Genomic DNA, 24,211 nt, shown 5'->3' with positions numbered 1-24,211 from the left:
CTCTGCGTGCTTGTCAGCGGGCCTGTACTGGTGGCAGGAAGGGGAGGGGGAGCAAAGTTATGCCTTCCAGGAAACCATTGACAAATGGATGTTAATTGCTGATTACTAATTTTACTGCTACCTGTGGTCTGTGAAAGGTAAACACGGCTCTTCCCAGGGTCTGTGGATGACAGGCTGTTTTTCTGCTCTTTGACTCTATATCTGTTCTGTTCTTCTCATTTTGCATAATTTTTATTGAGTGCTTATATCAACAGCAAGCAGCTTAACCAAACAAAGCAAAACATTGTGGTCAGTCCAATTTCTCCTTGGTATAAGCCATTGCTTGTAACGTAGCTATGCCTTCCCGCAACCCTTCTTCATTTGTTTGGGCTGTAACCCGCTGGAGAGGGGTGCAGTGTGCTCCAGGTAGTGACCGAGGCATCAGAGCTGGGTTTGCTTCTTCCTGCAGATTCCTCAAGGCAGAGAGATAAACTTGGTGCTGTAGTTTCACAGTAAAATAGGGACCATGTTTCCTCATAGCGTTGACACATGCAGGTGGTAGGATGCTGCAGTCATGAGGATGCAAAAGGCCTGAGACAGAGAGGAGTTTTTATAAAGAAGCTGGAAATCTTTGTGCCTGTTGCAGCTTTTCTGCCAAAAGGGTGAAAAAGAAGAAAGCTGAATTTCTTCATCTCAACACTGTTGGCTTAGCCCTGGAAACCAAGAAATCTCTGTTCTGTGTTCAGTTTTACTGGTGACTTTGTCAATTCTTACATAAGCTATCTAAGCCTTAGCTTCTATGGTGGGTTCTTAACACATTTCTGAGAAGGGCAGTATCTGTGAAGTGTTTGGAGAGTAACTAAGAAGAGTTTCCAAGAAATATCCAGCATCATCCCAAGGACTAATTTCTGTTCCCTGTAAGTCATGGGACTCGTGTTACTGGTAGTACATCTCCCAGCCCCTGATAAGATCTGGGTTCTGTTGCACTGGCGCTGGACAAACGTAACATGCAAAATTGTCCCTGCCACACCTCTCCCCACGGAAGAGGAGATGGGTGTCTCCGCTTTGCAGCTGAGGATGTGAAGTGTGAAGAGATCAAGGTTTCCCCAGGCTCGACCATGGAGTCAGGGTCCCGCTTGCCAGGCCCTGTCTCTTCCGACTTCCCCAGCCACCCACCACCATCACATGGGGGGGGTGGTGGTTAACCCCAAAATCTTTGGCTTTACCTACAGCGGTGTGACCGCCGGCATCGGGTCACGCTGGGACAGGCTGTGACCTTGCTGTCCCCGCAGCTAACATGCCTCCCTTGTGAGCTCTTTCTGAGAGTGACTCATGTACCACAGGCTGCTCGGGGTTTAAAAACGGCAGCAGATGGGTGACTTTTCCCTGCATGGATTTGGGTATTTTCAGGCATATTTTTCCAAATTTCTTCCTAAAATAACCTCTTCAGTTACCAGCAGTCAGCAGTGCCCTCCATTTGACTGTAAGCATAGCTGAAGGTTGCTCTCTTTCTCTGTGGTCACCCACCCTGCCCCTTGGCAGACACCGTGGGGAGAGGAAAAGATCGTTTCTCATTAGGTCTCTCCATTTGCACAAAACCTCCTTTTGTTAGAGAATATTTTCCACCCTGTAATCCCCAGGAGAGAGGGCCAAAATTAGGCTCCTTGCAAGCGAACGTGCGTTATCTTCAGTTCGCTTCTCTTTAGCTTCAGCAGAAATAAACATAACCCAAAGTTGTCTGTGTGTTTTTTATTTTGGTTACCCTTTGCAGAGAAAATAAAATCTCCCATGCCGGTATCTCTGCCCACATGCCGTGCTGGAATGAGTAAGGTGTTAATGGAAAAACTGGTCAGGGTAGGGGCAATGTGGCTTTTACATGGGAAAGCAAATTCAGCGCCAAGCCCAGCAGTACCAAAGTGCTCAAAAAAAGCAATGGAAAGCAGAGAGTCTATGCTTTGATGTGATACATGCTCTTTCTCAGTGAATTATACCCTTAGAAAGGCTAAAATTTTGCATGCTGCCTATACATACCTGGTAGAGTCTGTATCAGGAGTTGGGTGACAGAAAGTGCGTCAAAGCTTTTTTGAGCATGGGATCTTCTTCCTGCATCAGGTGCAAGGTAAAAGGTGCTGTGTAGGCTGGGAATTAGCATTAATTTTGGGTTTAGAAGCTGGTTTTGGTATGCATTACCCACGCACTTGCACATACGGACTGCTGGTCTAAAAATAGGGGCTTTTTCAGGAAAACAACTGTCCTTGTATGGTGGAGTTTTTTCACAAGCTCGTACATGTAAGCATGATAAGCAATCCTCAAGAGAATGAAAGGCGACAAAAATTAAGGCAAGCAAGGAAATTATGCAATGAATGTTTCAGAACCACCTGGAGCCTCTGATTGAGAAAGTTGTTGCTGTTTTGTTTTGTTTTGTTTTGTTTAAATTTGGGCATGCCTGCAGCAAGAATTCCCAGAGGAACCCACGTGCATCAGGCGCTTGTTTCAGTGGGATTTTAGCTCCTAACTAATTCCTGTTCCTTTGAGCATCCCAGTTTAACCCAGAGAGGAGCATTTTAGGAAGTTCAGACCTCTCTGTATTACAGCAAGTCTTGCGAAGCACGGTATGCCTATGGACATGTGACATTTCCTTCCTTTCCTCTTTGCAGAAGAGGTAAAACCGTACCCAGCAAACGGAGTGAATACAACATACCCAGAATCCCGCTATACTTCAGACTACTTCATTAGTAAGTCTCAATTATCAGTATCATTCTGGTGCTTCCAGACATGAAAGTGCCACCTACTAGAGATTTGTCTGCGTCACGTGAGGGCTGCACCACGCAGTCGTTGCTCTGTCGTGGCAGAGCATGCAAAGTGTGTAATTTTGCCCTTCCTACTGGTTTGGCTTTATTTAGAAGCCATCTGCATTTTTGGTGACTGCCTTGAGATGCCATAATCTGACTTTGCAAGCACTGTTTGTTTGAAGCTGTAGCTCAGCAGACCTGAAAAGTGACCTCAACACTCCAGAACACGGGGACTTTTTAAAAAACTGTTTAAAAAAGGGAGGGGAAGAAGGCTTAATTCGGGATTGCTAAGTAGGAGCCTAGCAAGGAAGGGGATGAGTCATCATCAGTCTGGACTCCTGCACTTCCCATTGCCATTGCTTTGGAGATGTTCTTTAAGGGCGTTTGAAATCTGTGATGTATTTTCATGAACCAGCAAAAGGAAACAGCTCACCTGAATTGAGACTCCAGGCTCTGGGCAGTGAGGAGAGATGACTGTGGAAGTGACTCATCTATTACAATCATCAATGAAACCTTTTTGGCCTGTATCTCCTTTGCTGAGACTACACTCTTCATGATTTTCCAGCTTTTTCCCACTAGCAGCTTGCTTGAGAGGAGTTTGGCGTGATGCACTTTGGTGACGGTTGAGGATGTGTTATTTTTTTAAATTGCTGCAATTATAAGACACCATCTCTCCGTAGCTTTCAGAAACCTTACTCAAAATTGGTGCCCAGTTGTGCCAGGTGTTTTATATCCCAAGGCAGTCTGCTCTTGCACTGCAGACCTCAACTCTCACCGTGCTGTGGGAGACCGGAGGGGGAGCGAGCAATGCTCTTGGTTTGTTGGAGCTTTGTGTGTGGGTTCTTTCTGACGGTCCCGTTCTGCCGGCAGGTTATGGCATCGAGCACGCCCAGTGCGTGCCTCCCTCTGAGTTCTCCGAGCCCAGCTTCATCACAGAGTCCTACCAGACCCTCCATCCCATCAGCTCGGAAGAGCTCCTGTCCCTCAAGTACGAGAACGATTATCCCTCGGTCATCCTGCGTGACCCAGTGCAGACAGACTCCCTGCAGACAGACTACTTCACGATCAAGCAAGAAGTAGTAACGCCAGATAACATGTGCATGGGACGTGCCAGTCGAGGTAACGTTGGGCATCTCCAAGGGTTTGCTTGGGTTATTGCTATTCTGCGTATAACAACCGAAGTGCTGCCTTCCCTTCTGTAGGAGGTGGTGCTTTGGGGGCACCCAGGCCATCAGGGAGCCCTGCAATGCCGGTAACGAAGCCGTTTCCCAACATATATATCTTACGGGCTTGAACTCCCAGATGGATTCCCTGATGGCTTTGAGCCCTCCCTGCCTTTCTCTCCAGGGAAAACACGACGAAGGTCTTTCTTTCCTCAACTCTGCTGCCTGTTTTTACAGCATCTGCAAAAATATAGCATGTCTGGCTCTGTACTTTGATGTCGAACTTGAATGAAGTTGAAATAGGCTTTAAGGTTATTAGAGAGGACAGACTGCTGTGTGGTTGTATAAGTCCCATTTTCCTAGGAGACCGGGCAAAACCCCACAAATTCTTCACAAGGTCGCATCAGGAATTACTGTCCAAGGCTCTGAAGGGTTTTACACTTGATGATCCAGAGTCTTTATCCATAATGTCTATTGATTTTGATGGCTGTTTGCTTGAACTGACAGTCTGTCCCCATGGACCCAAGCCCTGTGCTCTGTTAGGAGATGCCGATGTCATGGGTTCAGTCAGTGACAGAGCTGAAGGACCCCCTGAACCCCTGTGCTACGACCCTACATCTCCAAAGCGTTATAGGTACATGGTTCCTGTTTGAGATGATGGGATTTAAACACCTAAACACTTTTGAGGATCTGAGCGCAAATACCTTTTCAATTAATATTATTCAATTCTGAACACATGGGGCCCAGGAGCCTGACTACTTTATAATTACATTGCTTAACGCAAGGCTGAGGGTCTGGCTCACAGTGTATATTCAAAGCAAAAGTTTAATCCATAGAGCTCAAAGTCACTTAGAAAGGGGTATCATTATCTCCTGATTCCAGGTAGGGAACCTGAGGCACAGGGAAGAGATCTGACCTGCCTGTGATTGCGCCCTGAATAGAATCCAGGTGTCCCCATGCCTAAAATTCATTAGAGTAACGTGTTGCTGTGAGCCAGGTTTGATGTTGAACATTTAAACCCATTCATGCAGCAACGAGAGCTGAAGACGGGCTGGTTCCCTGTGAAAGCTGGAGCCCCTTTGCAGGGCTGCATCACGTACGCGTTGCTCAGTGGAGCTCATTTTAAGTTTCTCATTCTTATTCCAAGCTGGGAGAGCTAATGACAGGAAAGTTGTTATTTGTATTATTACCTCTGCTTCTGCTGCTGGCTGAGTGTTAATGTGAGAGGTGATTTGGACGATACGGTGAGCCAAAAGCACAGCATTGTTATAATTTTAGGTAAGCTCCTCTTTCTGGGCTTGTTTTTCTGGCTATCTTTCATCAGTGTCTTTCCCTTTTCTTGACCTTTTCTTTAACATAGGTAATTTCATAATGATCGTCATTGAAATGCAATGATTCAGGCCTGCTTTTGCAATTGTACCTGGAGCCTGTTCTCACTGGCAAGCCTAAAAAGGCTCTAGGGGGGGGAAGAAAGAGCCCTTAGCTCAGCATTGGGGACCAGGGGCCTCTGGTGTTAGCAAACACTTCAACATATTAATTGCAATTGAAGAAATGCAACAGGCTATGGCTGCGCTTACACTAATACTACATTGCAGCCGTGTAGAAGGGCTTTTGGGTGGCATTAATCCTTCCAGAGCAGTATAAAGAAGCCTTAATATAAAGCAGAGTCCAGTTTATTTATATTTACGTACGTTCTTACCTTCCACTTTATTAAAAGGTTATTCTGCCGTGAAGTCAAGTGCCTCAGCAGTGGGAAATTCAGGATGAAGGTTTTCCAGACAGTCACCTTTTGCCTTTCTTTGTGTGGCTTTAGGAATCAATTTTGTGGTCCCACAGGAGTTGTTTGACTTTGCCTTATCAGTGAGGGCGTCTGGTTGGAAAGTGTAGCTGCCAAATTCTTAACAAGTTTCTCCTGACTAGGTACAAGGCGTGATTTTCCAAAGGCTCACATTTAGGTCAAATTTAGGTGAATTTTCAAATAAGTGACCCGAGTCACGTCTCCGACACTGTGGCTGTTCATCTGGCAGATTTTAATTCCTTTCCTAAACGAGCTTGTGCTGCAGGACTTCTCAGCGAAGTGGTTATGCCAATTAAAGAACATGCACAAAGCGGTGCTCATTTTCCCCTTGCAGGATTCAGGAAGTGATTGAAGTGTATTCTGTGAAATTCTCAAAAAACTGAAAAAAAAAAAAAAAAAAAGAATTTGAAGCATGGATATTACCAGCAGAATCAAGCCAATGGATCCAAACATCAGATGATTCTGGGCCAGCAATCAGGGCAGAGCCCACGGTAGTTGAGTCTTTTTGTAGCAAGTGCTCTTCAAACTACAACACAACAAATATTTGGGGGAGTGTGCCAGCGCCCTTCCACGTTCCTGGTCCCCTGTGATTTACTATCTGGGCCCAAGCTGCGGGTAGCTGTGCCAGTGGAAATTTCTCCAGGAGCTCTTGCACAATCCCAGCAGCTGTTTTTAGCCCGGTTTGGGAAATTAGTGAACTTGAATGATCCTGTTACGCTCTTAGTTTGTCAGTAAAGATGTTGAGCAATCGGCAACGTACGGGAGATCAGAGAGAGCAATTTCAGTTTGTTTTTTGGATCCTTTTTTAGTGCTTTAAGTACAGAGGGTATACTTACACTGTCTCTAGTGGGTGTAAATCAGCGTAGCACTGCTGAGGATCTGGCCTCATGTTCTGGTCTGTACTAAAAATACTCCAGAGAGTAGCCTTGATACAACCCAGCTGTGCTCACCTTACCAGAACTGGAAAAATAGCTGTTTGGGCTTTCAGCCTTTTGCTCTCCTCCTCCATTAAATCTGCTGCTGTTCGGGGATTTGGGGGTGGAAGCTGGTTGTAACATACGGCAATAAAAGGCTGCTGTATAGTTTTGCAGGAAACTTCAAAAGTAAAGAAGCTGGGTGTCCAGTGCCCTTGAACATGCCTGAGCAGCATTTATATAGGGCTAGCAGATATCATATGAGACTTAGAGGAGACCCGTGTCTTTCAGCAGCAAGAGCTCCTGGCACCTGAACTGAGCCTTGAATATCTGTTTAAAGTGGATTATTTCTCTGCCACTGCCTTTCTGAAACAGAGGACAACTTCCAGTTAGCCCCAGGCATCAGGCTTGGGTAGAGAGTCTCTGGGTTTTTCCCCTGACTCTGCCTTGCTTTGCTGCCTGAATTTCTCTGGGGCTTGGATAGCCGTGCTCTGAATTACAAAGATAACAGAAGTCTCCCAGTTTCAGGCCATACTTTCGAGTTTGTTTGGAGATGGTGGGACAGCAACATTTGCCTGGCTGCCTTTCTGCCCGCGCAGCAGGCAGGTGAAACATCCTTCTCCTGGCCGTGGCAACCTAAAGCATCCCTGTGCTGGCCAGGCACATCTCACATGCCCTTCCTTCTCGCCAGGTAAGCTGGGTGGCCAGGACTCCTTCGAGAGCATAGAGAGCTACGACAGCTGCGACCGCCTGACGCAGTCCTGGAGCAGCCAGTCCTCCTTCCAGAGCCTGCAGCGCGTCCCTTCCTACGACAGCTTTGACTCGGAGGACTACCCCGCCGCCCTGCCCAACCACAAGCCCAAGGGCACCTTCAAGGACTATGTTCGAGATCGGGCTGATATGAACAAGGACAAGCCTGTCATTCCTGCTGCTGCCCTTGCTGGCTACACAGGTAGGGTCATGCTCCTCAGGAAACAGCCTCTCAGCCGAGAGTCTTGGGTAGAGCCTCTCCATCCGTGGAGGGCAGAGCCTCCAGGGGTTTTGGGTTGCCCAACATCTGTACCGATGGCTCAGCAGTCTGTGAGTGAGGAGTTTTGGGGTGCCTTTGGGGTCAGCCACGTGCATGCCTCCCAAGGCTGCATGTCCTTCAAGCATGGGCATTCCAAACCTCGTGGAGGATAGAGGACCTGAGTGAGTGCCGGGCATCTGATGCCTTGTGTTTTCATTTACATCTGGATGCTTCCTGGTTGGGTCTGGCAGGAACCGCTCCCTCCTTTGTATTACTGAGAGCACAAGGTCGTAGAGAGCCCTCATTTCCCCTGCTGATAATTTTACACAACGTGCTGGCCAATTGCTGGTGGTTTCCCACCTCGGGGAGGAGCGGCTGCATTTCTGGTATTGCTGTGTGTGATGTGAAATGATCTTCTCCCCTTTTGACATGGAGGAAACACTTGGTTTTGCTCTTTACCTTGGTGCGAGGCAAGAATGGCGTGGGGCCAAAGCAGACCCAAACATTTTCCACTCCCTGCACTGGGAGATCTGAGAAGGTGATAGGCCATGGAAACTCCGGCTTTTTTCATGACAGCCCTCCAGCAATCTGGCATCTCCATGGAGAGAAACCTGGTGGGATGGGGCTTCCAGCTAAAACTGAGAGAATCCTTTCCAGTCCTTCTGTGCTGTGTCTTTTCCCTGTACTGTAAGTAAAATTCGCAGGGCAGACTCCTGCCAGTTCCCCTTTCCCTCGCACAAACTGATCTCTCCTGCCCCAGCTGGTAGCAGCTGTGGCCCAGAGGAGCCAAGCAGTGGAAATAGCTTGTGCAGATAAAGATCGTGAAAAGGTTCAGAGCAGATCCTGAGGTGCGACTGTCCCTGAAATCTCCTCCCACGCAGGGCTCATCTTAGGGCTGATATCTAGTTTTTTGTGAGGGGGGAAGAGATGCAGAGGGGAGGAGAGGTGGAGAGATAATTTTAGGAGCTCTGTGTAAAAAAGGAAGTGGTTTGTTACTATAACTTTAGGTAGAAAGAAAGCTCAGCCCTGCCTGCTGAATGAGCCTGTTTCGACCATGTCTATGCAAAATCAAAGTGTGCTCTTCTATTCCTGAATGGTTTTCGGCTGGGGGATGTGGTGGAGAGAGGCATGAGTGGTAGGAGGGGCTGTGCTGTGGGACACCATCCTCTGCCGTGACACAGAAGTTGATGTTCCTAAGAAAAGAGACCAGTGAGCACAACTTGGAATTTTTATTCCTATTTTCTCCTGATAACACTTTTCACTACGGCCTGTGGAAGTGTTTTGCGTACCTGGTGCCTGAGCAGGCGTGTTGGTTGCGTTTTAACAGCTGGGGAAACTGAGGCACGGAGGCGCTGGCGAAACTAGGAGCTTTGTTTTCCAAGCTGGATGTTTCCCTCCACGTTTGCTGCAGCTCATGGAAAAGAGCCTCCCCCGGAGAGAGGAGCCGAAGTCGGCGGCTGGACCCCGTGTTTTGCCAAGGAGTATTAGCACCCCAAAGAGTGTCCTTGGATTCGTGCCACCAGGAAGGGGAGACTTCAGTTAATGCAATGCCAGAGCACGCTTCCAAACGCTTTTTGCTGCATAACATTTTCCTTTGCCTCATTTCAAACCCCATTTTGAGCCGGGAGGATAATCCCTTGGCCCAGGCGTTTCAGTGTGATCAATAAGTGGGAGCGCCTGATATTTTTTTTTTTTTTTTTTTTTGCACTGCTTCCCTTGAGAAACTTTAAATGGGGAAAGGAAAATCAGAGGTTTCCAAAATCAGCAGTCCCTTGGAAATCCTTGGGCTGGAGCCCTGCTTACTTACTCCAAAGGCTACTAAGCAATAATTCAGTCCTCGGACTGCCACAGCCTGCATTTACCGTTGGGAACGATCTTTGGACAGATGATCTTTGCAGGCGTGTCACTCCAGAGATGTCTTCTGTCCCTTTTGAAAGCCTGCTGACCTGCCGGCACCTTGTTTTCTGTGCAAAGGGAGCTCAGCGTGGGTGCAAAGTGAAGCCAGGTTGCTGTGAAAGCAGATCACAGCGAGAGCAAGTGAGAACAGGTTGCATTACAAACTGTAGGAGAACTGGGCACTCTCGAAACTGCTCTGTGTTAATGTATTTCTGCAAAAAAAAAAAAAAAAAGAAAAAAAAAAATTCAGGCTGGTCGCTGAGAAGTGCTGGCCCCTCTTTCTTGGGCCAGCTGAGCAAGGGGTGTGGGGACTCTGAGAGAGAACTCCTAGGTTCTTCTTTTTTTGCTTTGCTTCACATTACTTTTGCTTTACTTGGGGGAGGAAGTGCTGTCTAGCATCTCGAGCAGAGGAACTTAGTCTGGGCTCTGCTTGCAGCTCTGGTGAGGAGGTGGAGCCTCCAAATGAGCAGAGCAGGGGGATTACCAGCCCAGGGTCCCAAAGTGGCCAGGACCCCTGCTTTCCTTTTCTTACTCAGATGATGCCTGGAGCACACATCCAACACCAGCCACCAGCCAGTGGGGCCCCCACAACGTGCCCTGGTGCACACCTTTTAGGCCTGGAAGGGTGAGCCTGGGAGATCACGTCCTGCATCTCCAGGGCGGCTCTCTGGGTTGACTTTAAGAACTTGACAATATTGTTCAGGTTTTGTTACCAAGGGCCTGTTTTGCCAGCGGCCCAGGGAGGTGGCACAGTGCTTTATCGCAGCCGCGGCACATCTCTGATGGTATCTGCCCAGAAAGGCACATGCTTTGGTGAGAAGGTGCATTTTGGCGGAAGCTCCATTTGTGTTTGATGTGTTCTTCACCCTGCTCGCAAGCAGCTTTTCAAAGCTGCGTTATCTGCCCCCACATCTTGACCTAATTTAACAAGTTGCCATGGTTGCTCAGATAGAGGTTGATGCAATTTTCTTATCTTTTTCGAAGGAGAAATGTAATTGCTTAGGAGTTGGTGAACTTCAGTTTCCATAGCTGCAGGGAGGGCCAGCTCTGGACACCTCTGGGTTTGGGGCCAGCTCTCTCAAACCTTGGCCAGCTTGAGTGTTACCTTAAGCCAGATTTTTTTTTTTTTTTGACATGACCTAGGAAATGGAGACAGAATAAATTCAGGCAAGCGATGTGTCAGGATGCATCTCCTCTGCAGGCTAAACCTCACTTTAGCTTAGCCGAGCTCGGTTGAAGACCCCTTGTTCATGCAACAGTGCAGTGTTTGGCGTGGGTGGGTGGCTCGTGCTGGGTGTGTGCTGGCCCATGGGCATCCATCCCTCCATACCCGAGCCCAGCTGGGCTAAATCAAGCTCAGCTTTGCCTCCCTGCCACCTGCAGCCCTGCCTGTGCCATAGCTGGATCCTGCAAGCCGCTGCCTCTGACGGGGACCATGGCCACCAGCATCCTTTGTGAGACCTGATGCCACGTGGCTAAACGCAGACGGTCTGTCTCCGAGAAGCGTGCAGCCCGTGCAGAGAGCAGGTCTTGAGAGTCTGACCACACCAGGCTTTGGCCTTGCTGCCCTATATTCATTTTTCCACTATGCTGACCTACTTGTGCTGCTGACCTCCTGGTGATGCAGGTCCAGCGGAGGTTCAGACCCTCCCTCTGCCCCCGTGGTTGGCAATAGCCACTCAGGGCTGGACTGGTTTTGGCTTTTCTTGAGCGCCCCAAAGCACCTGCGTGGGTTTATAGCCAAGATGTGCTGTTTGTTGGCTTTGTGGTACGTAGGACCTCAGCATCGTGTGTGCAGGCCGGGGCTTTCCATCTCACGGTGCTGTCTGCATTGCCGCAACACCAGAGCTGTGACGTGCTGAGCTGCTGCTCCCCATAGCTGAACAAGCAGAGCAGAGCGATTCCCCCCTCGTGTTTGAGGAGCAAAGGGAGGAAAGAGGGAGGAGAAAGGTGAAGTGAATGCACACCAAGCCTTGAGAAGCAAAGGGAGGAAAGAGGGAGGAGAATGGTGAAGTGAATGCACACCAAGCCTTGAGAAGCAAAGGGAGGAAAGAGGGAGGAGAATGGTGAAGTGAATGCACACCAAACCTTGAGCCCTCACCTGCAAGGCTGGTTTCTCATTTGTGATGCTCTCCTTTCTTATGGACCTGGTTAGGAAGTCACTGATGCCTTTATAGACAATCTCAGCACCAGGAGAGTTAATGCCCCTTTCCCAGCTAATGTCACACATGACCTGAGTGTCTCTCTTGGCAACACATTGATGCTATCTTCGTTATCATGTTGTCCTTAAGACAGAAAGTAGCGCAGGGAATAGCCACCTCTTGCAGATGCTCTCTCACCCCAGCACCCGGGAGTGCTTCTGTCTACCAAACAGTTTTGCCCAGGCCAGATCCAACCCTGATCCTTCTGATGGCGTTCACGTTGCCGTGTGAAAAGGGCCCAAATCTGCCTGCTAAACCCATCTGCCCTGTCTGAATTGCCTGCGGTGCAGAGCCTGAAGCATTCGACAAGCCTCCGTTTCTGAGCGATGCTTATCTGTGACACAGAAGTGAAAGGACGCAGCTGCTGTTTTGCAAGAAAGTCAAGTCAGTGCCAAAGAAAGTGGGTCTCTTTCAAGAGAGCTTGTGTGGTGCTTCTCCTCTTCTTGTTGCCTGTGCTGCTGGCCCGAAGCTTCCACCAGCGAGCTCCCCAGATGTGCTGTGGTCATTGGCATCTGAAAACCCACCAGCAGCTGCCTTCCCGGCCCCCCTCCCACCACGGTCTGGTGATCTAGCTGTCCTTGACATCCAGGCTCTGTGCAGTGGCTTTCCTAGAAACATCAGCATCCTTCCCGCCTGCTTGCTTGTGCTTCTGGAGAAATGTGCCTGTATGGGCATCCGTGGCCACTTGTAGCTTGGGTTAGGGGAATTTGGAGATGCCGCCAGCTGCCCCAGCAATCAGAAGCAGCACAACAGCACTTCTGTCCCCGCTGTGTGATGCAGGGGGGGTGCTGTTAGCTCGCTCCTCCTGGGCCCTACCCTTTACCTGCCCTTGCAGGGTGACTTCAGGTGTGAGCAGCCAGCAGCTCCTGCCCGCTTTCTGCCGCCGGCGCGGAGCCTTGCGTGGGCTCAGCGGCCCTTTTTGCCTCTGCGAGGTGGGGAGCTCAAGGGTGGGGCTCGGGGCTGGTTCAGTGGCTCCTGCTCCACCTGCCAGACATGTGCAGATGGCAGTGAAACCAGCCCCACGCAACGCTGCCCACCCGTGACGGCGGCTCAGCTCTCACCAGAGCTGCTGCAGCCGCCCGCAGCGCTTCCTCCGCGGCCTGGAGGCGATGGCAAGGCTTTGGCTCTCCTTCGAGCAACGGGCTGGAGCCTTGCACCACAGCTCGTGGCCTGCAGGACCACCGAGATGTGAAGCTCACGAAACCCCTCGTGCTTTGCCAGATGCCTCTGGAGTGAGACCACTCCTCCCAGCATGTTTTCCCGCAGAACAGAGCGGGGGATGCATCAGGAAAGCAGAACTGGCCCAGAATGGCCCACCTGGCTGCTCTCCTCTCTACAAGCACAGCCAAAAAGCATGTGGCTCCCCAAGGAAGGTACTTTCTGGGTCCTTCCCTGCTTTCTTTTCTTTGGTGATGCTTCTATCGGAGCTCCATCACAGCCCTCCCACCCGTGCAAAGCCAACACTTTGCGGTGGCGTGACTACCTGCCCCAGGCTGGGCAGGAGCTTGGGAGGAGGCGGTTGGGCTTGGTCTAACAAGAGGGCGATGGGGACGAGCTTTGCCATCCCTCAACAGGGTGGGGGGAAATTGGGGACCTTCGTGCCATCGAAGGGGGCTCAGGCAGGGCAGGCACGTGAGTGAGGCGCAGGGTGTTTTGGAGATGTTGCTATGCCCAATTGTTTTGTTGGGTTGGAACCACAAACCACAGAGTGAAAAAGCATAGGTGCGCCGCTTTTTTTTTTTTTTTATTAGGGTTTTTTTTTTTCTTTTCTTGTTGTTTGAAGGAAGGAAAACAAAACAGAGGCCGTTGAGAGGGGTGGGGGTGTGAAACTGTCTCGAGAGAGAGTGAGGATGACACGTTTCAGGCTGTGCCTTCCCGGGCACGGCGTGTGGTACCACGCCAGTGAAAGTGGCCGCCCTGTGTATTTTGGTTTTTGGTAGGAAGGTGGCCAGGGACCTCCAAGGGAGGATGGCACAGGGACGGTGTGACACCAAACCCTTTGCTCTGGGGACACCCATGGGTGCCGTCGGAGGAGTGGTGGTGTGGAGGCACCGCTCAGCCGACGGTTCCTGCTGTAGCAGCCGGCAGTCATCCGGCTTAGAGGCATATTTTCCCCCTGACGTGGGAGAATTCTTGCAGTGTGACGGTCTCTGCTGAAGGACCCCCGTTCAGTGCCACCGAGGCCAGACAGAGCCCCCATTCATTGTGGCTTTGGAAGGCAGGCGAGCCCCTCCGGTGGGCTCTATTCTTAGCAGCCTTCACGGGTGCCGGAGGTCGCGGCGGGGCGGGAGGACATCCCACCACCCTTTGAGTCCTCGCCTTGTTTTTTGTGGAACGGGGGGCTGCCCCCGTTCCCCAGCCTGGGGCTGGGCTTGCTCTGGGAAGTCCCTGGATCTGCGCAGCAGCTCCCTAAAAGGTGGCTTGTGTCCCTCCGCCCCATACGTGGGGCTTGCACCTAAAAACCAGGCAGCGAGAACGCTCCAGTGGCGGTTGGTTTTGGAGAGATAAGCAAGGCGCCGAGGTCGCGTGGTGGGACACACCCGGCCGAGCCACACCAGCCCTCGGCCGTGCGTGCGGGTGCCGTGAAGCCATCTAGAGAACGTGTGTCAGTGGGGATTTCCAGCCCTGGCCGGGGGACGAGCGGCAGGGTTTGAAAGCAGAAGGGATGGAAAATGGGCGCTGCTCCCAGCTCCTGCGGGGGCGGAGGTTCGGGGTGCGGAGACAAGCCCGGCAGCTTCATGCTTGCCCTGCTAGCTCTGGGGACGCGACGTCCCGGGGGTGGCATCCCCGCATGAGCCAAACGTCACCGTGAAATCCTTTTAGACATCGGGAAGAATAACCCCCTGCTGGTCTGCAGAGCAGGCTAAAGAAGCTCATTGCTGAAGATTGTCCTCCCAGCACTAATTACAGCTGTTCTGGCCCACCCGAGGTGCACGGGCCTCCAGCACCCCTTCCCAGATCATTTTGTCTTCCTACCCTGTGGTCTCCCCAGAGCTGTTTTCGCACACGCAGGCTGGGGCATGTGCCGGGGTTTGGTTCCTGCCACCTCGTGCATCGCCCGCCTCGCTGACATTTCGGAGTCGTGCCCGAAATGCAGGGCCTCTGCTGCCTTCCCCTCTGGCAGGGCGTGTGTTTATAGGAGCTGAGACATGCCTGCAAGCCCTGCAGTAAACACATTCTTGACATAATTGCTTGTCCAACAGAGAGGAATTTGGGGTTTTACGCGCGGCCCGCAGGCAGCTCGGAATAGACCTTGGGAATCCCTGTTCCAAGGATGACACCGCTTCCTTCAAAATCCCAAAATACCCAGCAGAGCGGCACCCGGCGCAGCAGCAGGAACCCTACCTCGCTTGCTGGAGAGAGGGAGAGAAATTGCTGGGTTTCCTGACACCTCTCCGTGCCAGCTGGCAGCCGAGCTGCGAGCACCAAGCGTCAACCGTGCCGGCCGCTTGGCTCGGGGTTAACGACACTTGAACCTTGAAAGGTTCCCGCAGAGCCGGGGTGGCCCAGGGATATTTTGAGGGCATATGCTTACCCAAGAACCTGGCGCCTAGGTGATGAGTTTCCATCCGTCTTATTTTGGGGAAGGAATTAAAAAAAAAAAAATAAAATAAATCCTTGCTCTGTGGTTGGGCAGGAGAGAAATCCATGTGAGGGGATGCACGTGGTCTTGCTTCAGTCTTGTCTCCTCTTGTCTCCGTTAACCTGATTTGGGTGTTGGATGCTCTCTGTGTCTGTGTAGGGAATTGGTGTAAAGTCAGACGGGCCAAGAGAAACCAGCTCCATGTGAATTCACCTGTGATTCCCCCTGGAGGTCCTCAGGCGGCTGAAATAACCTTTTTGCCCAACGTTTCCTCTGTATTTAAAGCTCGCTGCTATAAATAGCTCTGAGCTTTGAGATGCGGTGGCATTTCAGTTCAGGGGTTTGGCTCTTCCCTTTCAAATGAGAGGCGAAGGCGTCATCTGAATTTCCTCCCTCGTTTTGGCGTGGATAACCCAGCTCCATCCCTACCCAAGAGCGCGGTCGTGGAGTCAACGTCTTGGCAAGCTCCTGCCGAGAACGAAGGGCTGGAGCCTTTCCCCGCTGAGTGTCGTCTTCCCATTTCCAAGCAGAGAGATGCTGTGAGCTCCCTGCTTTGTCCTGCCCGTGGCTGTGCGATAACCTCCGGGGCTTGGCGGAGGACCCGATGCCTGCAAAACCCTGGAGCGGTTCCTTGGGGATAACAGGAGGGAAACAATTTGGGGAGGGCTGGACGGGGCATAGTGATTCCCCTGTCCCGGAGCCAGCTCTCTCATTTCCTCCTCCCCAGCAGCTTGTCTGCTTCTGAGTCATTTTAAACCTTGTGGAAAAGGGGGAGCAGCCCTCTCTTCCCTCTGGGGCAGCCACAGCTCTGACAACCTTCATTGTCATTCGTGGAAATAGGCTGTTCTCCAGCCCTTTTTCTGAGTACGTAGCTCTTTTTTCCCTGGTGGAAGCCTGTGCTCATTGGTGTCAGGTTTACCCCAGCCTGTCATTCTAATCCAGCCTGTGCAATTCTTTTTGTGATAAATCATTTTCTCTAACCTCTGGCTCTGTTTATTAATATTACTAGTATTTTTATTATTGTCATTATTAGTGATACAGTCTACGTTGCGTTTAAAACATAGCAGCATCACTCCCAAAACACGTTGCCCAGAGCTTAGTGCAATATTTTGGGTGCGGCCACATTTGGAAGTTGCTCATCAAAGAGATTTTTGGCTCCAGGGCTTCTCCTCTACCTTTGACTGGGTGCAAAGAGGAGAGAAATATTTTGAAATCATTCCCCGTACACCATGAATCCAGCCAAAAGCAGGGTGGTAGGAGTGCTGTAGGTTAGATGTGTTGGGCTCAGGTCCCCGGGGGCAAATTGCTCTTGGCCAAAATTAGCAGCCAGGGGAAAGATGGGGACCGCAGCCTTGGAAGGAGAGGCTGAACATCCGTGGCACGGGATGCTGCACGCCGCCTCGTGCCTCTTCGGATGGATTAGGGGAACCAGCCGCTGCAGGGAGGTTTGCTAAGACCATGCCAAGACCATGATGGGGAGATCCACCAGTCTGTAGCTGGGGAGATCCACCAGTCCGGAGCTGGGGAGATCCACCAGTCTGGAGCTGGGGAGATCCACCAGTCCGGAGCTGGGGAGATCCACCAGTCCGGAGCTGGGGAGATCCACCAGTCTGGAGCTGGGGAGATCCACCAGTCTGAAGCTGGGGAGATCCACCAGTCTGAAGCTGGGGAGATCCACCAGTCCGGAGCTGGGGAGATCCACCAGTCCGGAGCTGGGGAGATCCACCAGTCCGGGTCTGGGGAGATCCACCAGTCCGGAGCTGGGGAGATCTGTCTGCCGAGCCAGCCAGCCGCTGCCTTCCCTACACTGAGCTCTGCGAGCTGGCATAGCCCATTCCTGCAGCAACACGCCCTGGGAAGAGGCCAAATAATTTTCATACCTGGGTCCCCCCCCCCCCCTTATCTCGGTAAACAGCGACGGAGCAAAGAGTCAAGGTCGGGAAACAGGAGTCTGCCGGAGTTCATGCAATGGCCGGCAGCTTTTTGGCACGGAGGAAACGGTGGTGCCCTTGTGCCAAGACAATGACTCCTCGCTGTTTGGTTGCCAGAAAAATAATCCTATTTATGTAACTCGAAGTGAAGCATTCCAGTGCATGAATATTCAGCTCTTACTGCAAATAGGAAGCTCTTTTACCTGCAGAATTTAACTCTCAAGCTGTCATCTCAGCCCGGATCCTACCCTGTGGCTGCTGATGGGTTTTTTTTGATGGCAAAAGGTTTTATTTTTTTCCAGCGAGCACTGTTTGCATGGGATTTTTTTTCATCTCCTGGGATAGAAGGGGCCGTGCTTTCCCTGGCATTAATGTCTCATGTTTCCTTTGTCTTTCTAGGCAGCGGACCCATCCAACTGTGGCAATTCCTGCTGGAACTGCTCACTGACAAGTCCTGTCAGTCCTTCATCAGCTGGACGGGCGATGGCTGGGAATTCAAACTTTCCGACCCAGACGAGGTAGAGTGCCTTGGAATTAAACACACAGTCCAAATGCCGCTGAAATATTGGATACAGTGGATATTTGGATGTAGTGGATAACCCTCCCCTCCTCCCTTCAGGGATGAGGTTGGGGCGGTTACGTTGTTCTGGTCTTGGGTATGTGTAGGGGAAACCAAATTAATTAGAGCCCGGCTGAAAACCTGACAAAAATCGGGCTACAGTAATACCTAGGAATCAGTTAATTTCTTCCCAAAGTTTGTGGGAAGCAGCTGAAACACCGTAGAAAGAGATGTGTCGCCAAAGCTCTTCAAACAGGACGCGTACAGGTGAGAGGGGGAATTCCCACGGAGTTTGGGAAACAGTTGGGGACATTTGTTCCCTTCCTTGACTTGGATGTCCTCATAGAGTCTTCTCCAACGTTCTGCCATTCCATGAGCGTTGGTTTTCCCAACGATTGTGACCCCTCGGTGCCCACCTTACAAAGATGAGGAAGGTGCTCTCCCTTCCCTTGTGTGCTGCTTGCCTTTGGCTGCCCAACCAACCCAGATTGATTTTATTCTATTTTTTTTCTTTTTTTTTCTCCCTTCCCTGCAACGTGCATCCCCCCCGCCCCGCCACTGACCCTCCTCACCCTTCCCCCCAGGTGGCCAGGCGATGGGGCAAGAGGAAAAACAAACCCAAGATGAACTACGAGAAGCTGAGCCGCGGGTTGCGTTACTACTACGACAAGAACATCATCCACAAGACGGCCGGGAAACGTTACGTCTACCGTTTCGTCTGCGACCTGCAGAGCCTGCTGGGCTACACGCCGGAGGAACTCCACGCCATGCTGGACGTCAAACCAGATGCCGATGAGTGAAGGTGGCCAGCCGGGGCGGAGGAGCGCCCCGTGGCATTTTGGAGAGTCGATGGGACCTCTTTTCTGTTGGTTCTTTTTAAATTTTTGCTGTTATTTTTGTTGTTCGTTATTTTTTTTTTTTTCTATTTTAAAAAAAGAGCAACTCAGATTTGATACTTTCGAGGATGTTGGGAGAGAGGGTGGCAGAAGCGTCAAACTTTTGACCAAAACCTAAAAAAGTTTGGTTCGGAGAAAGATGGTTTTTTGTTTGTTTTTTTTTTTTTTTTTTTTATCTGAAAGCTCCAAGACAGGCTTTTTTGGGGTAAAATTCTGAGTTTTAAGAAAGCCAGAAAAATGTAGCTCACTGAAAAAAAAAAAAAACAACCCCTCCCCATCCCTTGCTGTTTAGAAAAAATATTATCAAAAGGATCCCTTTGGGTTTTGTGTTATTCATGCACAAAGTGACAGTTCAGGAAATAACAGTGTTCCTGAGGATTTGAGGATTTTAAACTTTTTTGGGGGGCAGGGAGGGAAAACCAAAGTGGGTGAATATTCCTGCTTCGGGGAGGGGCAATATAGGAAAGAACCAAGAACTGTTTGTCGTTCTTGTTACATCGCCTTTCTGTCGGTTGTCTTCTTTTCTACAAAAGAGAGAATTTTTGCTATAGGAGGGATCAAGACTTTTTTTTTTTTTTTTAATTTGTTAAAGTTTTATTTTATTAAATTTTGTGCCAGTATTTTTTTTTTTTTTAAATAGTCTTAAGCTCTAAGATGGTCTCAGTATTGCAATATTGTGTGTGTTTGTTTCTGTTATGCCAGCAGAGAGTTTTATCACAGTGAGGAAAAAAAAAAAAATTTAAAAAAAAAAAAAAAAAAAAAAAAAGAATTTATGTAGACCCCACTGGAGATGTGTAGCACTACGACTCGGCGTCTCCGAATCGTAAGTGAAGGAAAATTAACTCCAAGCTGGCTCCTAGTAACCCTGGCTGGGTGTGCCGCTCTTGCTTCCAGTCCCACACGCTTTGCTCCGCCATTTGCTGATAAAGCTGGTTGAAATTTCTGCTTTGGTTGTGGTTAAAAAAGGAGCCTTTTTGTACGGCTGCGTTTTGTGCAAGAAACCTACCAAGGTTTGCGGGGAAAATGTCTTTTTTGCGTTTTCCAAATGACTTTTTTGCTCAAGGAACACTTTGGTGCTTTCAGAAAATTTGGAGGGTTGTTTTTTTTTTTGTTGTTGTTTTTTTGGTTTTTTGAGGGGGAAAAGGGAGAAATTCTTGTTCTGAATGTGGTAAATGGAAATTATAGAAGTGGATTGGGGGGAGAAAATCAGGAAAAAGTTGAAAAGCCAAAGGGAAATGTTTTTTCCTTCCTGTTTCGACCAGCTCTATCTTTATTGCTGTATGTCTAAACCACTCTGGGCACACGCAGAAAGGAAATTGTCCTTGCAAATGGGTTCTTTACTGCTCTTTGTAAGCCTGATCCTGCCAACCCTGGCAGGGTGTGATTAACATGAAGCATACGACCGGTGTCGCTGGGGTAAACGAGAGGTCTCGTGTGCTTGCCCCAGATGGTTGCAGGATCAGTCCCGGGGCTGCTCCGTCTGTCCTCCAAACTTTTTGCAACTGGTTTGCGTTCAGAGAGGGGTAAATCCCGCGGCACCGAGCACTTCCCGGGATGCTCTGAGAGTCCGAGGGTCGGGCGGTGAGCGTTCCCACACCCAGCTCCGACCCCGAAGCCGGATCCGCGCGGATCCCACTGCCAAACGGGGCCTCTCACCCCAGGGAGCCGCTGGGCTTTCTCTTTCTAAAGACAGTATTATGTGTTTGAACCAAAAGTACCTTCTTTTTGTGTCGTTTGTCTGTCCGCCTGTGTGTTTTAGGTAATCGTGTTCATTACAGAGGCACTGTGGGACAGCAGTGGGGGGCATCTGCTCGCCGGGCCACGCCTGCCTGATACAGGCTGATGTATCGGGTCGGCAGGGCAGGACTCTGCGTGCAAAGAGCCAAAATATTCAGGCACATACCCCCCCCGCCCCCTCCTCCCGTGCAGCGGCAGTGCTGGATGGGGAGCTCGGCCCCTGGGCAAGGGGATGCTCCGAGGTTTTCCTCCGGGCCTGGGGGGCACCCAGCACCTCTGTATCCCCAATTGGTCATTTGGGGGCAAGTCGACCCCGAAACTGCCGCGTGCTTAAAAAAAAAAGGTGGTGGTGGAGAGGAAATGAGTGGGCCAAGAGGGAGCTCCAGCCAAGGGGGATGGACGCAGAAGGTGGTTTAGGTAGGGGGGGGGTTCTTAGCTGTGCTGTTCGCTCACGGGGGCTGCGCACCATCCCACTGAGCGTACGGAGGGAAAATGGACGGGAGGGAAGGCAAAGGGGGCGAAAGGGAGGTTGAAAGGAGCATGCACCAAAGGGGGAGAGGGGTGCTGCCCCTTGGGAGGTTAAACCTCAGCTCGTCTCCTCGAGCAGCCAAGGAGGATGGGAGAAAGCATCTCGGCCGAGCTGGGGAGAGGAGAGGAAAACAAGATACGGGGGATGAGGCGCCGGGGCAGAGCTCGGCCGCGGGGTCCAGGCTCGCCGCAGGCGCTGAGCTGGCCGAAAAGGGAGTCAGGCAAGAGGTGAGAGCGCGGAAGCGTGCAGGGGAGGAGTAGTTAAAGAGCATCCCAACGGGACGTACCGTAGGGGTTGGATTGTCAGCAATCAGGTGGGTTTTCGCAGGCGTTCCGGGGTTGCTGCCTTTGCACGCAGCTGCGGGGGTGCCCTTAGCTTACCCTTCACGGGCCACTGCTAGCGGTGCTTTGAAAAATCCCCCTTACACCCTTAGAAAAGGCGCCCTCCCTCCCGCCCTCGGCACCGCGCCGTGTCCCAGGACACGTCTCCTGCTTTGCTCGGATGCTCCACTGCAGCTGAAGTGCCTTTTTCAAGCGGAAAACAGGGATAAAATTTCCCTCCGACAGAAGGAACCGCAGGTTCGGGTGCCAGCCCCATCCTTCTGCCAGGCTAAATCCCTTGTCTGCTCCACCGGGTTTATTTTTTCCAGGTTTCCAAGCTGAACCTGTGCGTTCCCAGTGACTTTGGGGAGGTGGTTTAAAGGTGAGAAAGGGCGAGTCATGAAAAGCAGCTCTTTTTTTTTGGAAGTAGCCCCTGGCTGGCGCTTCGCCATCGTTTCTCCCGGCTGTTTGCCATCCCAGCTCGCAGCCTTTGTGTGGGTGCAGCAGGAAAAGGGCAGTACAATCCTAGGGACAGCAGGTTCATCATTTTCTATTTTCCTCTTATTTTTCATTCCTAGTCTAGAGACCATCCCGGAGAGGGCTGTGTGCTGTTTATACACTGGAAATTTGCAGATTTGTTTTTGTTCCTTTTTTTTTTTTTTTGGATTTTGATTTTTTTTTTTTTTACTTCTTTCTGCTTTGTAATTGCATGTTGACTTTTGGCGAGGGATGTGCTGGAACCCAAACCCTCTGACCCGTTCTTTGAAGCCACGAAAATTTGGTTAACCCCACTCACACGTGCTGGGCCAGGAGGATGGGTTAGAGAGGGATGGTGGAGATCTGCCTGGGGTGGGACTCGCTCCTGTGCTGGTTTCTCTGCACGGGGACAAGCTTCACCCTCGGCGGGTACACATGGCTCTTAGAAATTGGGTAATTTTGTCATGTTTTGGAATGTCTCAGGTGCTTTTGGTGATTTTTTTTTTTTTTTTTAATATTTTCTGTGTCCTGCTTGTGATCTGCTGTTCTCTGCGTGGGGGCACGTCCCCCTTGCCTCTCCTCCCCGGCAGAGCCTGAGCCCTACCTTGGGAGCGATGCGCTTGCAAACAGCTTTCTGGGGGCTCAGCAGTCGATATTTGGGACCTCAGTAAAAGATAAAAACCAAAAACCTGTTGGAAAATGCAAGTGCTTTCTCTGCTGCCCGTCTCTCCCTTTGTGTGTAGGATGACCGTGACCCTTGGGCACTCGTGTGTGTGCAGGTGTAGCTCCATTTAATTTCCACTCTACCACCGTCCCGCTCCAGATGTCATCATTTGGGTGGAGAAATACCCAAAGAGGGCAAGAAATAAAAGATACTGTATGATTTTAACCTTCTCACATCTTTCCAAACCAACACCTCCCCCCAAAAAGGTCCCAGTAAGCACCAGTAAATTCAGATGCTGCAGGAAACATCCCCATCTTCCGTCTCTTGCTCTTCTGGAGAGGTTTTCTGTGAGGCTTTAGGGCTTGGTTGCTTTGTTCCTCATTAACGTCACGAAATTTGGATGCCTTGGCGTGCTCTGCTCTCTGGTAGGGTCTATATAACATCCGTGAGCTGTTGTCTACATTCCAAAGAGGTTTAAATAAATGATAAATCTATGTATACATATATGTTATAATGGAATATCTCCAGGAATTAACTGCCTCAGTAAAAAAAAAAAAAAAAAAAAAAAAGTCTTTTTTTTTCTTTTTGTTTTTACACATGGGATTTTTTTTTTTAAGCTGATAAACATAGAAGAAGAAAAAAAAAAGAGAGATTGTTATATTGTGCTGTTTGACTATTTTCCAACTTGTATTTTCATATAATTTATATTTTTTAAAAGTGGAAAAAAATTTTAAAAGCGAGATTAAAAAAAAAAAAAGGAAAAAGCAGGTGCTTTTTAAAAAAACTGAGCTGAGGTAGCTTAGAGATGTAGCGATGTGTGTGTGTGTCCGTGTGTTGTGTTTTGTTTTGTTTTGTTTTGTTTTTAAAAGATACAAAAAAAAAAAAAATCCCTCCTACATTGAATTCTTAAAGGAGGGGATTGGTTTGGTTTTAATTGCTGATGCTGGCACATCATTTTGCTGGAGAGTTTTTTATATACTGTAGCCTTATTTCATATCGTATTTTAAACCATGTGAAATTAAAAGAAGAGTAATTCCTAACCCTCGGTGTCAGTGTGCTTATTTGTTGCCTTTACTCTTTAGATTCGGGGAGCAAAGTGGAAAAACAATGCAAAACCTTAGAAATCCCGGCAACTTCTGTGGGTTTTTTTGTTTTTTTTTTTTTCATTATTAAAACAAAATTGCGTGGTTATAGGGCGTGGGGGGTGGGAGAAGGGGGATGCTGTGCCCCGCCAGCCTCGTGGGTTGCCCTCTCCGGCTCTTTGGACGCCGTCGCCGCTCGGCTCCGCTGTCCCAGGGGTGACTCCACCCGTTCAGAACGGTCCGTGCATCCTCAGTCGCCCCTGGCAGCTCGGGCTACCTGTGGCTTACCCCCCCAAATGACTTTTTAGAGGAACGTTTCTCTTCATGGGGCTCTTGTGAAAGAGAGGCCGCCAACCCGCAAAGCCCCGGGGCCGCCCGCTCGCCCTCGCCGCTGCTTTCCGCCTCGAGACCTCGGGCTGTGGTCCGTCTGGAGGAGAAACCTCCTCCTGGGAGATCAAATCAGGCCGTTGCGCTTCAGACCTTTGAAAAATACATCTATTTTTACACCTTCTCTCTTTCCCTGTGAGTTTTATGCTGGCTTGGGTATCCCCCCTTGTCCTCACCAAGCCAGGAGGAAATCCGTCTTGTGCCTTAAGTGGACGGGGGGGGTTGTTTGGAGCCCGTTAGCGTGTAGGTCTGGAAGTGCTGATTAATGAGGACGGCATCTCGGGGAGGTTCACG

The 24,211-nt window shown here is 50.1% G+C and overlaps 1 protein-coding gene across 2 annotated transcripts in view; it reads left to right on the top strand.

The window, feature by feature from the left end:
• The window catches only part of ETS1 (ETS proto-oncogene 1, transcription factor), a 78,215-nt gene extending 54,727 nt beyond the window's left edge, over positions 1–23,488 (top strand). For both annotated transcript variants that reach the window (XM_032982267.2, XM_032982269.2), the window contains 5 exons: positions 2,637–2,714; positions 3,642–3,890; positions 7,338–7,598; positions 17,666–17,784; positions 18,410–23,488. In XM_032982267.2, the coding sequence (XP_032838158.2) occupies positions 2,637–2,714; positions 3,642–3,890; positions 7,338–7,598; positions 17,666–17,784; positions 18,410–18,625 (923 nt within the window). In that variant the 3' untranslated portion in view covers positions 18,626–23,488. The remainder of the gene's footprint in view (positions 1–2,636; positions 2,715–3,641; positions 3,891–7,337; positions 7,599–17,665; positions 17,785–18,409) is intronic.
• The last annotated feature ends 723 nt before the right edge of the window (positions 23,489–24,211 follow it).

This window comes from Tyto alba, unplaced genomic scaffold (genome assembly GCF_018691265.1).
Source record: "Tyto alba isolate M040663 unplaced genomic scaffold, T.alba_DEE_v4.0 Super-Scaffold_32, whole genome shotgun sequence".
In the NCBI taxonomy this organism is placed as follows: Eukaryota; Metazoa; Chordata; class Aves; order Strigiformes; family Tytonidae; genus Tyto; species Tyto alba.
Note: the sequence above shows the minus strand (reverse complement) of the source record. Positions and strands in the feature narration are given on the sequence as shown.